We start from the raw sequence: 12,857 nt of genomic DNA, 5'->3' as shown, positions 1-12,857 counted from the left end.
TTCTTAATTGAATCAAATCTTAGAACTGATTGGGGTAGGGGGGAAGGGCAAAATAGGTAAAGGGCATAAGAGGTACAAACTTCCAGTCATAAAGTAAATAAGTCATGGGGATGTAATGTACAGCATCAGGAATATAGTCAATAATAACATAAACGTCCTATGATGACAGATGGTAATTAGTCTTATCACCGTGATCATTTTATAATATAAATAAATGTCGAATCACTATGTTGTACACCTGAAACTTCAATTTAAAAAAAAAAAGTCTTAGAACTGATTGAATTAACATGGTGACACAAATGGCTTTAAATCATAAAAATCATCTATTTTATATAGCATTAAGACGACTGTATCAAGATTATCTGAGATACGAGTAAGAGTAGAAGGTAATGGGAGAGATTTGAATGATTCATCTATGTATGACCAGAACTTTAAGAATTTGGTAAGCAGATAGCAGCCTGTGGTTTAAGATTTTGTTATTAGCTCTTGAGTGTTTTGAGGCTCATTTGGCATTCTATCTCCTAGTAAACTCGTAGAAAATTAATTCTATTTTTAAAATCAAGGCAAATGAATATATGCTGGTTAGGAGAAGATCTTGTTTTTAAAAAAGTTTCTAGGGGCTGGCCTGGTGGCATAGTGGTTAAGTTTGCGCACTCCACTTCAGCAGCCCAGGGTTTGCATGTTTGGATCCCGGGTGCAGACCTACACACTGCTCATCAAGCCATGCTGTGGCGACATACAAAATAGAGGAAGATTGGCACAGATGTTAGCTCAGGGCCAATCTTCCTCACCAAAAAAAGAAGTTTCTATGACATTATGTATGAATCACAAGTTCTTTGGTTTGCTAAGCAATTTTGTGGTATAATATCGTGGATAGCAATAAAACAAATAGGTAAAATACTGAAAGAATGTTTAATTTGTTGAAAGAGGAGCAATTTTTTGTCTTTACGTATACAAATACACAAAACTGAATGAAATGTAAAATAATTGTGACTTAGAAATTATCCTATTTCTGGCATGTTTTATTCCTTTTTTCTTTAAAGATACTGGCATTAAGGTACTTGAATTCTGCTACTCATGTCCGTTTCTCACTTTGAGATGACAGTTTTTGTTTGTTTTTTTGTTTTTTAGAGGAAATTTACTAAAGTTGACTAGTTTAATTTTATATTGGCCACCAGCCTAGGATTTTTTTTATGGCATTAAAAAAAATCTTATCAGATATTTGAATGCCTTTTTCTACTTTATAAGTAATTCTTAAGGCAAAGCTGATAAAAATTACTGATGTTGTGTAGTTAGGGTGTGTTTTTTTAACAGTGTTTGTACCATTCGGATAATTTGCTTTTGCTGACTTGCTCTCTTGGGAAATAGGAGGTCGCTACTTTTATTCTTTTTTGTATGTTGAATAATCAGAACCCTTTTTTTAGCAGACTCAAGTGATTTATTTTTTCTTTATTCGGAGAGAACTGTTAACTGATCTTTGAAGGTTATACACCGGTATAGATGTAAAGACTTCACTATCCTTAAATTTAGCACAGCTTTCATTTTAAATGGAAATATTGTCAAAGTATCTTGCCTACTAAACCAACGCCTTGTGATTGTTATAGATAATGAGTTTGAGAATCCAGGGCTTACATAGAGATCCCCACAGCTCAGCTGGTAAAAGTTTTGTGATAGTTATCTCAGGGTTAAGGCAGAATTTGGAGGTATTATATGATAGATACAATTTAGTTTTCTTTTTTCAGGATTCTTAAGGGAAATGTCCTCTATTATCTGTTATAGGTCCTCAGAATGGTTGGAATGATCCTCCAGCTTTGAACAGAATACCCAAGAAGAAGAAGGTACTAGAAAAAGATGTCCATCCAGTTGTCTACAAATGTTCTGTTAATCATGTAGCCACCTGGAGCACACCACACTTCACTGATCTTTTTAAAGGCAAAACTTACTGACTGATATGTTTAAAGTGTATTTCAACTTGCATCTTCTAATCCATGAAGGGAAGGAAAGAAAATAGAAAACAGTATGGTGGTATGAATTAAACCCCTTTTAGAAGGCAAGATGTAAATTCCCAACAAGTCTCTTTCAGATTAGGAAACAAAATTTCAGGCTTCTCAAATGATTTTTTTTTAGGAGTTACTTTGGTCTTTGGGTTCCAACAGTAATCATGAATTTGGTAATTATGTTGTAGACTATTTTTGTCTATCACATATAATATGAATGAAGAAATAGCCTTGTAGCTGAGCATTGTTTACCTGTCAGTAACTGTTGAGAGCTATTAGAACACAAAATAAGATTCTTCTTTCCTTCTTTCTCCCCAAGCCATTTTCTACTTTTTTTTTTAAACTACTAGTGATCTCCTTCCCTGAAATATAGTGAGAGGCCATAACATTAAATTAGGAGACACTAAATGAGCAGGAAAACCTAAAATTTAGGTTAGTAATAATCAGAAACAATCTACTACAGTCACGCGCTACATAACAACGTTTTGGCCAACGACAGACCACATATATCACAGTGGTCCCATAAAATTAGTACCATATAGCCTAGGTGTATAGTAGGCTGTACCCTCTAGGTTTGTGTAAGTGTACTCTGTGATGTTCACACAATGACAAAATTGCCTAACGACACATTTCTCAGAAGGTATGCCCGTCGTTAAGTGACACATGACTGTACTTTTAATGTGATTGAATTCGTAGGTAACATATACCTAGTGCTCTAGGAAAAGAGTATTACATCCTGATCACATTAAACACACACACATTTAACATATCAGTGCCCTGTATTTGTAGATATAATTCTCCACCTTTGACATCCTCTTTCAAAAACACATAGTTTTGGCTCCCCATTATGGGAGTAAGTGTAGAAGGCAGAGGTGAAACTGAGAGGTCCAGGTTTGAGCTCCCCATGCCTTTTAGCCAGATCAGCTCTACTTTTATGTTTTACTCTAGAAATTTATGTGAAAAAATCATTTGAAAAAAGTATTCTACTACTATTAAAAAAAAATTACTTAACTAAGGAATAGTCTAATTTCCTTATTTAAAGCTGAGGAAATGTTATCAGTTTTTTTCTTACTCTTGGTGTCTTATTTCCGTCTTCTAAAAGATGCCTGAAAACTTTATGCCTCCTGTTCCCATCACATCGCCAATCATGAATCCCTTGGGTGACCCCCAGTCACAGATGCTGCAGCAACAACCTTCAGCTCCAGTACCACTGTCAAGCCAAGCTTCATTCCCACAGCCACATCTTCCAGGTGGACAGCCCTTCCATGGCATACAGCAACCCCTTGGTCAACCAGGCACGTCACCATCCTTCTCAAAGCCCAATATCGAAGGTGCTCCAGGGGCTCCTATTGGAAATACCATCCAGGTAACAGTAAATCTGGAAGTGGAATGGGGAGATGGCTCTATTTCAGTACATTTTTTTAATGTGTTAACTTTTATGGTTATACCTTTACTAACCAACATGTAAATTTGGTTTCAATTTAGACAATCTAAATAAAAAATAGTAACCCTTTTTTTAAGTTTGATTATGTATGTATATTATTTTTCAATTAAATGACCATATACAAACTTTCTAGAAGAGGCGTATATATTTGCGAGTGTATATTTACAATAACTTGGCAATTGCAGTATTTCACTTGACCTAATCAGTACCCACAATTTAAGATCAATTGAATCCATATATGCATCCAGGGTTGCTAAACAGAAGCTGTTTCCAAAGGTCTTTCTCTTTAAAATGTAAAATAAAAACGTAATCAGTTATCTCTTTTCTTGTGTATGTGTAAGAGCTAATAACATATAGCCTTATCTTTGGATGGAGATATAAATTTGTACTTGCTCTTCACATACAAACAGCTAGTTGGCAGAGTTCTAGACAGTGAAAAATCTAGCATATTTCCATATAACTGACTTAGACATACAAAGATAAGCGTTTTGATCTATTCATGAAAAGTAAAGGGCTTACGTCAAAGTTCAACATAAGAAAATGAAACAAATTCCTGCCCAAGTATAAAACTAGTTCTTCTGTTTTTGTCTTTGACTCATTGAAGTCAAATGTAAAAAGATTGTATATCTGTCACAAGAGTATGCTTTGCTGCTAAGAGAGAGTTCTGCCTAAGGAACTTCTAAATATTAAAAGTTACATTTTAAAAAGCAAGTGTTTTGATGGCAGTGGAAGGACTTGCTTCTTTCCACAAGAGTATAAATTATAAAGATGCATTGTTAATTTTTTTTATGATTACAAGTCTGTGTTAGTTTTGGAAGCTACTTAGCCATTCACTTTTGTTTAGACCTGGGTGCTCATGCTATACTCATCTAGACCAGAACCTCAGTTACCATCGAAAGGGAGAGCTACATAGATATATGTGTTCAGCCAGGCCATAATATCCAGCTCCCTGCCTACTTGGATGTCTCTGAGGCACCTCACACCCAGCATATCCAAAGCCTAATTCATAGTCTTCCTCCCAAACCCAGTCTTCTGTTAGTGTTCCTGTTTCAGTGAACAGCACCATAATCTTTTCTATTTAATCCAGCCAGAAACCTGGGAATCATCTTTATACTCTTTTTCCTTTAACCTCTCTTTCAAATCTATCCCCAAATTTTATTGATATTACTTTAAAATGTCTCTCGAGTCCTGTCTTCTCTGTGTTCCCAGTCTGGCAATGATAGCTTTATCTCCAGCCTCCAGCAGTGCAAGAGCCTCTAACTGGTCTGCCAGCGTCTACTTTGATCAAGTTCTAATCTGGTCTTGTCTCCTCTCTGCTTAAGACGTTACAGCTTCCCATTGTTCTCGGGATAAAGACCACAATATTTCACATTGTCCAGAAGCCTTCAGCTTGTTATCCTCTTTGCTGTCTCTCTGCTCCAGCCACACTAGCCTTCTTTTAGTCTCCTTGTATCATGATCCTTTCTTTGTACATGTTCTTCCTCTTTCTGGAATGCTTTTCCTTCCCCATTTAACTAGTTAACTCCTACTTATCCTTAGATAGAACTTCCTGAAGAGAGCCTTCCCCTCAGTTAAATCCCAGTTTTATTGTCTGTTGGTTCCACTAATGTTGACTTACCACAGTTGCTATTTTATATACATTTATGACATTTTAAAACTTTCTTTCTCTTCCATTAGCCCATAAACTCCCTGAGGGCTGAGATCATTTCTGTATTGGCTCACCAATACATAGCCAGTGCCTGGCACGTAATTGCCTAATATTTTTTAAATGAATGAACTAATAAGTCAAAACTTGAAAAACTTAAATACACCTTCTTTGTTTTTCCATCTATACACTCAGTAACGTCATGGTCTCTTCTATCCTAACCTTTGGCTTAATCTTACAGTTTGATAATAGTCCAGTTAACAACCTCAAAGAGTAAACTAAAGAATAGAACAATGCCCGGATAAACAAAAATGAGCCAACAAGCAGAGCAAGCGGCTGCTCTAGCCAGCCAGTCTCATAAATGCGTTGTTCCTTCCTACTGGCACAGGTCTGCTTCCCATCACTTATATACAATAGTGATCAACGTATGTTCCATAATTAATCAAATACCTTATAGCCAATCCTGTTTTTGAAAATTGAAGCAGTAAGAGGAGTGCCTGTACCTTCTACTAGATATCTGATCTTCCTTTCACTTATCCCAAGTGATTTCACATGTTAATTTTTCATTTGATTTTGAATAGCTTGTCTATATGGTAGCTGCTTCCTCTTTATCACAGAGTTTCAGGGCTGTGTGTATAGGTAGCTTCTGGTCATTTCTGGTCACTTTATGTTATTATTTCTTCCAGCATGTGCAGTCTTTGCCAACAGAAAAAATTACCAAGAAACCTATCCCAGATGAGCACCTCATTCTAAAGACCACATTTGAAGATCTTATTCAGCGCTGCCTCTCTTCAGCCACAGATCCTGTATGTATTTTTTTTCGTATTTTGCTTAATTAAAATAATCCTTTATGGAGCTCTTCTCTAATTATTGCTTGAAGTCCTGCAAGATGTATTTTAAAATTTTGTTTGTACAAAAGAATAAAGCTAGCACTTACAGAGTTTGCTTTACATATAAAAATGTATTTAATTGCTTTTTATGTATAGATTTATTTAATCCTCACAACAACCCCATGGTAGGCAGATCTGTCATCTTTATTTTACACATGAGGAAATTAAGGCAAAAAGCAGTTAAGTAACACCCAAGGTCGGAGGCAGCATTCAAACCCAGTCTGGCTCCAGAATTCATGCCCTCAGCCACTATGCTGCACTGCCTCTCATCAGCAAACCTCATGTTTGGCACATAAATAGAACAGAATAGTGGCTTGCAAGAAATTCAGATTTGGTGTTTCTTTCTGAGCTTACAATCACAGCTTTTAAAAGTAGATAAATAATCTTATATGTAACTTTGCAAAGATCTTAAAAATAGTTAAATGTTTTAGATATTGGAGTCAATATTCATAGTTAAGCAACTGATTTTACTTAGTTTTACTTAGAGGATGCCTGTGTATTGGCAACAACAAAAATTCCACAAAGCCAGTCTTGTTTTAGATGAAATTTTAATATCTGCCAGCAAACATTGAATATATTTATTTAACCACTGGCCACTTGTCTGCTTGAAAACAGCTTCTGGAATTTGTTTTTTCATCAAACATTGAGTATTAATATGTGCAGCCTTCTGGTCTTTTGGAAATTAATTCCCTGTACTGAAAGTGTCAGGAAAGCAGAGGCAGGGAAAGGTTAACATAAACCTTAGGGCCTGGCATTCTGGGAGTTATGGAAAGACCCAGCAAGAACAGAGAGCAGATGAAGCTGATAGCCAGGTATACAGTATCCCCTATGCACACCTCTAAATAGGCAGGCCACAGTCATGGAAAAATAAAGCAGTCCTAATAAAAATGTAGGAAAACTCCAATCCTCCTTCAGGCAGGAGTCAGTATAGAGAGGCTGGGAGGACACATAGTACATGGCCCAACTCGATACATTTCCATTGAGTTTAACCTCCTCTAGATTACCATGCCATCTTCCTTCTGGGTCCACAGGAGCCCTGGGCAAAAGAGAAACTGTTCTTGTAATTCCTGTAACTAGTTGGGGGAGAAGTTCTAAGATCCTATCGTGCCCAGCTGCCCCCACCCACCCCCTTAGGGTAGGGCCCCTGCTGGTAGCTAAGTGAGATTAGCCTTGAAAAGGGACTATGAGGGTTCCCCTCCACACAAGTCCATTTTAATCAGTCGTTGGAAGCATTTTTATAGTATGGCTTTATTCCTGTTTTAACTTTCGTTATGTCCAAACAACACAAAGTAATTTTGCAGCACAACTTAGTTTGTAATGTTGTTCTTGATGGCCTCATCTCTTCCTGCCCCCGCTTCTGCCACACTGCCATAGTCCCTCCTCAGACATACCAAGAGTGTGTCAGCATCCGGGACTTTGTATTTACTACTCCTTCTGTCTGGAACTTCCTCCCACAGAACTGCATTGCTCACTCCTCACTTGTTCCAGGCTTCTGCTCACATGTTCCATCAGCCGTGGGGCCTTTCTTTACCACCCCCCACTCCCAACACTTCTAGCCTCCTAACCCCATTAACTTTTCTTCATGTCACTCATCACCACCTGACATACAACATATTGTTTATTTACTATCTTTTTCCCACCTAATAGAATATGAGCTTCCTGAGACACAAGACTGTGTCCTGCATGGCACATAGCAGGCCTTCGATAAATACTGAAAAACGGTGTCACTTCTAAGGCTGTTGCATAATGTAGATCATTAAGTTCATCACACTGTAATTTTATTTTATTTTTTATTTATTTTTATTTTTTGTGAGATCAGCCCTGTGCTAACATCTGCCAGTCCTCCTCTTTTTTTTGCTGAGGAAGACTGGCCCTGGGCTAACATCCCTGCCCATCTTCCTTCACTTTATATGGCACGCCACCACAGCATGGCTTGCCAGGCAGTGTGTCGGGGATCTGAACTGGCGAACCCCGGGCCGCTGCAGTGGAGCGCACACACTTAACCGCTTGCGCCACTGGGCCGGCCCCATCACACTGTAATTTTAAACCTTTCATTTTAGGGCCGGCCCCGTGGCTTAGCGGTTAAGTGCGTGCTCTCCGCTGCCGGCGGCCCGGGTTCGGATCCCGGGTGCGCACCGAGGCACCGCTCCTCCGGCCATGCTGAGGCCGCGTCCCACATACAGCAGCTAGAAGGATGTGCAGCTATGACAGACAACTATGTACTGGGGCTTTGGGGGAAAAATAAATAAAATAAAATAAAAAAATCTTTAAAAAAAAAAAAAAAAAAACCTTTCATTTTAGTTTTAGAATAGTTTTCTCTCGCTAGTAGTACTAGGATTGGGGAGTGGGGAATTCCTTGTAATCTTAAGTCACCAGAAGATAATTTTCTTTTTTTCATGGTGTTTTGAAGGCTCAGAAAGAGGCAAGATTAAACATACCAAATATGACTAAGTGTATAAGTAATATTTTTGAAAAGTTAAAACAAGATTCCAGTTCGTCTCTGTGTTTGCCTCCTAGCACCCACAGTTTACAGTAACTGTTCTTAGACCTTCCTTTCTATAGTACACTGACCCATTGCTGCCTCCAGGTAGCCCTTCCTTGTGGGTATAGTGCAGTTGCACGTGCACATACCTTGTCACGTGAGTCTGCAATCTACATGAAATCCAACCAGGCGTCCATTTTGCACTGAAAGGAAGAGTCTCATCCTCTTGCCCTCCTCCCATTCGTAGATTACTAATCTCTGTCCTATATAATCTGCTCAAGTTTCTTAGTCATAATTGCCTCCATTTCTTTGTAAAATGAAGCTATTTAACATCATGAGTGTAAGGTTTAGTGAGATGAGATAGGGCAAGTTCTTGGATAAAAGTTAATATTCAAACATAACATGTCTGTTTTTCCTCTCCTGCAGCAAACCAAGAGGAAGCTAGATGATGCCAGCAAACGCTTGGAGTTTCTATATGATAAACTTAGGGAACAGACAGTAAGTTTGTGGGGAAAAGGATTTATGATAATCATTTATTCCTAGTTGCTAGTAAAATAAGCATGTCATCAGCACTCACATATAGTATGCTTGGGGGAAAATTGTCATTATAGAATGGGCTTTGCTCAAACTGAATCTTTTCTTTTTCTTTTCTTTTTTTTTTTTTTGGTGAGGAAGATCAGCCCTGAGCTAACGTCCATGCTAATCCTCCTCTTTTTGCTGAGGAAGATTGGCTCTGAGCTAACACCTATTGCCAATCCTCCTCCTTTTTTTTTCCCCCAAAGCCCCAGTAGATACTTGTATGTCATAGTTGCAGCTCCAGCTGAATCTTAAATTTCATTCATTGGGTATGAGGGGAATAAGGCAGAGTGCGTGCGTGCGTGTGTGTGTGTGTGTGTGTGTGTGTGAGAGCGAGAGAGAGAGAGAGAGAGAGAGAGAGAGAGAGAGAAATTTTAACCTTTTTTTTGTTTGGTGAGGAAGACTGGCCCTGAGCTAACATCCAATGCCAATCCTCCTCTTTTTTTTGCTAAGGAAGATTGGCTCTGGGCTAACATCCATGCCCATCCTCCTCTACTTTTATATGGGACGCCGCCACAGCCTAGCTTGACAAGTGATGCATCGGTGCACACCCGGGATCTGAACCCACGAACCCCAGGCCGCCAAAGTGGAGCACGCGCATTTAACTGCTGTGCCACTGGGCCAGCCCCTTTTAACCTTTTTCATAAGAGAAAGTAGAAATACAAACTGGTTTGGGGCCGGCCCTGTGGCTTGGTGGTTAAGTGCGCGCGTTGCGATGCTGGCGGCCCGGGTTCAGATCCCGGGTGCACATCGAGGCACCACTTCTCTGTCCATCCTGAGGCTGAGTCCCACATACAGCAACTAGAAGGGTGTGCAGCTGTGACATACAACTATCTACTGGGGCTTTGGGGACAAAAAATAAAAAATAAATAAAATCTTTAAAAAAAAAAAAAAAAAAAAAAACTGGTTTGTATTGGCCCTAAGGTGACTGGCCTTCTGTTCGTTTTATATGTCCCCATGAATCAAGAAATCAAAGAATGGGCAGATATTCTGTTTTCCAGAGACCAAATCTATACTCTGTCATAGTCTAAGACTCCTGACCCTTTTCTTCTAGAACAGCTGTTACATAAAGGCAAAGCCAAATGTAGCCACAAGATGAGCAGATTAGTGTGCTGTGGCAATGAAGATAGCTAGCAGTAAGAGTAAATGCATCGTGTCTTCTGTTCCTTTGTCTCCACCTCTCTGTCCCTCTCTAGAATAGTTTCATTTTATTAATGAAAGCACTAGAATAGGAGAGAAAAAAAGAACTGGGACTTTTTTATATTTTTGCATTTCAGCATTCCTCTTCCCCATTCCCCACATCAATCCCATCAGATAAAAATAACCATTTATCGGGGGCCGGCCCTGTGGCTTAGCAGTTAAGTGCGTGCGCTCTGCTACTGGCAGCCCTGGTTTGGATCCCGGGCGCCCACCGACGCACCACTTGTCTGGCCATGCTGGGGCGGTGTCCCACATACAGCAACTAGAAGGATGTGCAACTATGACATACAACTATCTACTGGGGCTTTGGGGAGAAAAAGGGGGAAAAAAGGAGGAGGATTGGCAATAGATGTTAGCTCAGGGCTGGTCTTCCTCAGCAAAAAGAGGAGGATTGGCATGGATGTTAGCTCAGGGCTGATCTTCCTCACACACACAAAAAATAATAATAATAACCATTTATGTCATGAGAACCAAACCAAAGAAGGTCGCTATAACAGTGGAAGTGGTGCGGTCCTTGGACTGATCCAAAATAAAGTCTTCCCTCAAAAGTATGGACATGTGAGCCAAGTAATGACATGGAAAAACACTAGAGGTCTTATGGTTTTAAAAGATGACAGGATTATAAGAAGCAGTTAACAATTGATAAATTGAGGGCCAGCCCCGTGGCTTAGCGGTTAAGTGCGCGCGCTCTGCTGCTGGCGGCCTGGGTTCGGATCCGGGCGTGCACCGACGCACCGCTTCTCTGGCCGTGCTGAGGCCGCGTCCCACGTACAGCAACTAGAAGGATGTGCACCTATGACATACAACTATCTACTGGGGCTTTGGGGGAAAAAAATAAATTAAAAAAAAAAAGATTTGATAAATTGAGTACATGGTGAGGGCTGTTATCCTACTAATGGAAGTAGACCAAAAGTTTCAGAATCTCTGTTGTAGATGATGTTTTAGAATAAATTGGGCTCTTACTTTGAGATATCATGATTAAGAATCTTTAAACTCCTTCATGTGCATAGGAAAATTTTTAAAAGGTGTGAGGCTATCTCTAAAATTATTGAATAATTGAAGCTCTTAAGTGGAGAGAGACGTTAGCATTTCAGCTTGGGGGACGAAAGCTGGCTTTTCTAAAAGAAAATACCTGTCTTATCATACATGTATAATTCATAAATAATTTCCTTACATAAATGATTTTGTAATGGTTCTCTTTTATAACTTAAGTGTTGCTTGGTCCAAGAAACTATTTCTAGAAATGCTAAATGGTTTATACATTTTCTTATAATGTTTATTTCAAGCTCCTTTTAAATATTAAGGTTTCATGTTTGTAGAGGTTCTCATGGGAAATTCTCCCGTAATTTAGTTCTTTCTCTTGGTTCCACCTTTATTTCAGCTTTCACCAACAATCATCAGTGGTTTACACAGCATTGCGAGGAGCATTGAAACGAGAAACTACTCAGAAGGCCTGGCCATCCACACCCACATAGTCAGCACCAGCAACTTCAGCGAGACCTCGGCTTTCATGCCAGTTCTCAAAGTTGTTCTCACCCAGGCTAATAAGCTGGGGGTCTAAAAGGACAGAGTCACTCCCAGCCAATATTGCCGTTTTTCCAAAGAAACATGTTTTAAAAAATGATAAGATATGGACCAATCCTCGTTTGCATGTTTCCATAGCAGCCAGTCAAAAGCATTTACACTGTTTCTGCAGATGTACTCACCTTAGAACTGCTCAAACCCTGGTGCTTTCTTTTGTTTTAATCTTTTATTTCCAAGGTGATTTTCCTGTTCTGCAAATAGTATATTTCCTGTGTTACACATAGTGTGTTTTCCTGAAGTATCCTAATAAAATGTGGTTTTTGAAACCTCAGTATACTTTTTGGAAAAGGAGCATCTGGTTATGCACAAAACAGAGCTAAAACTAAATTTCTTTCATGTCCTCCCTACTTCCTCCATGTCAATCAGATTAAAGTGTGTAATCTTATTTTTATGTGTATGTAGTCTTTTTTTTTTAATAGTTGCTCACAGTTTAGTTTAATTCCTATTTTTTGTGGCTTTGGCTTCACTCTGGTCCTGAACAAATAACTAAATCTAAAGGCTGCTACATAGATTTTAGCAAATACTAATGAAAATTGGGATCACTAGCTTTAAGTATCTATAGGAAAAGACTGAGCATTTTCATTCTGTCGAATGCCTTGAACTTTTTTCTATTAATAAATGTTTTCAACATTCTGTTTGAGTTTTAAGATTGATTTTATATATTGAACTTCTATTTAAGTTCAGAAAGAAAACTTTCTGTCAGCCTCCTGAATCCAAGCTAGACATTTTTTGGCCAATTGTTTTTGTCAAGTGATTTTATTATAATCTGTCTTAAGAACAGTGTGGTAAACATAGAATCTTGAGGAGAATTAAATACTAATAATTTTTCATTATTTGTGCAAGTTTACCTAAGTGCATTGGAAAACTACAAAATAAACACTGTGACTACTATGGAGGTGGAGATGCTGTCTCAAGGAGTAAGAGTAGTTCCTCAGGGTTTTTGCAGCCTGAGTGAAATAGTTTGCAGCAACCTCTCAGTTTCCTTTGTTGGGGATTCCCTATTCACCAAATAAAACCCCTCTTTTAAAACTGAACCAAC

At 38.8% G+C, this 12,857-nt stretch overlaps 1 protein-coding gene across 9 annotated transcripts in view; it reads left to right on the top strand.

Moving 5' to 3' along the window:
• Positions 1-12,451, top strand: part of SEC31A (SEC31 homolog A, COPII component) — a 70,514-nt gene extending 58,063 nt beyond the window's left edge. For all 9 annotated transcript variants that reach the window (XM_087434509.1, XM_087434508.1, XM_087434506.1 and 6 more), the window contains 5 exons: positions 1,780-1,838; positions 3,100-3,363; positions 5,773-5,892; positions 8,885-8,956; positions 11,616-12,451. In XM_087434509.1, coding sequence (XP_087290635.1) covers positions 1,780-1,838; positions 3,100-3,363; positions 5,773-5,892; positions 8,885-8,956; positions 11,616-11,795 — 695 coding nt within the window. In that variant the 3' untranslated portion in view covers positions 11,796-12,451. The remainder of the gene's footprint in view (positions 1-1,779; positions 1,839-3,099; positions 3,364-5,772; positions 5,893-8,884; positions 8,957-11,615) is intronic.
• Positions 12,452-12,857: the final 406 nt, after the last annotated feature.

This window comes from Ceratotherium simum, chromosome 8 (assembly GCF_057802395.1).
Source record: "Ceratotherium simum simum isolate JZ-2026a chromosome 8, ASM5780239v1, whole genome shotgun sequence".
Lineage (NCBI taxonomy): Eukaryota > Metazoa > Chordata > Mammalia > Perissodactyla > Rhinocerotidae > Ceratotherium > Ceratotherium simum.
The sequence above is the reverse complement of the archived record's forward strand: the minus strand, read 5'-3'. Positions and strand labels throughout refer to the sequence as shown.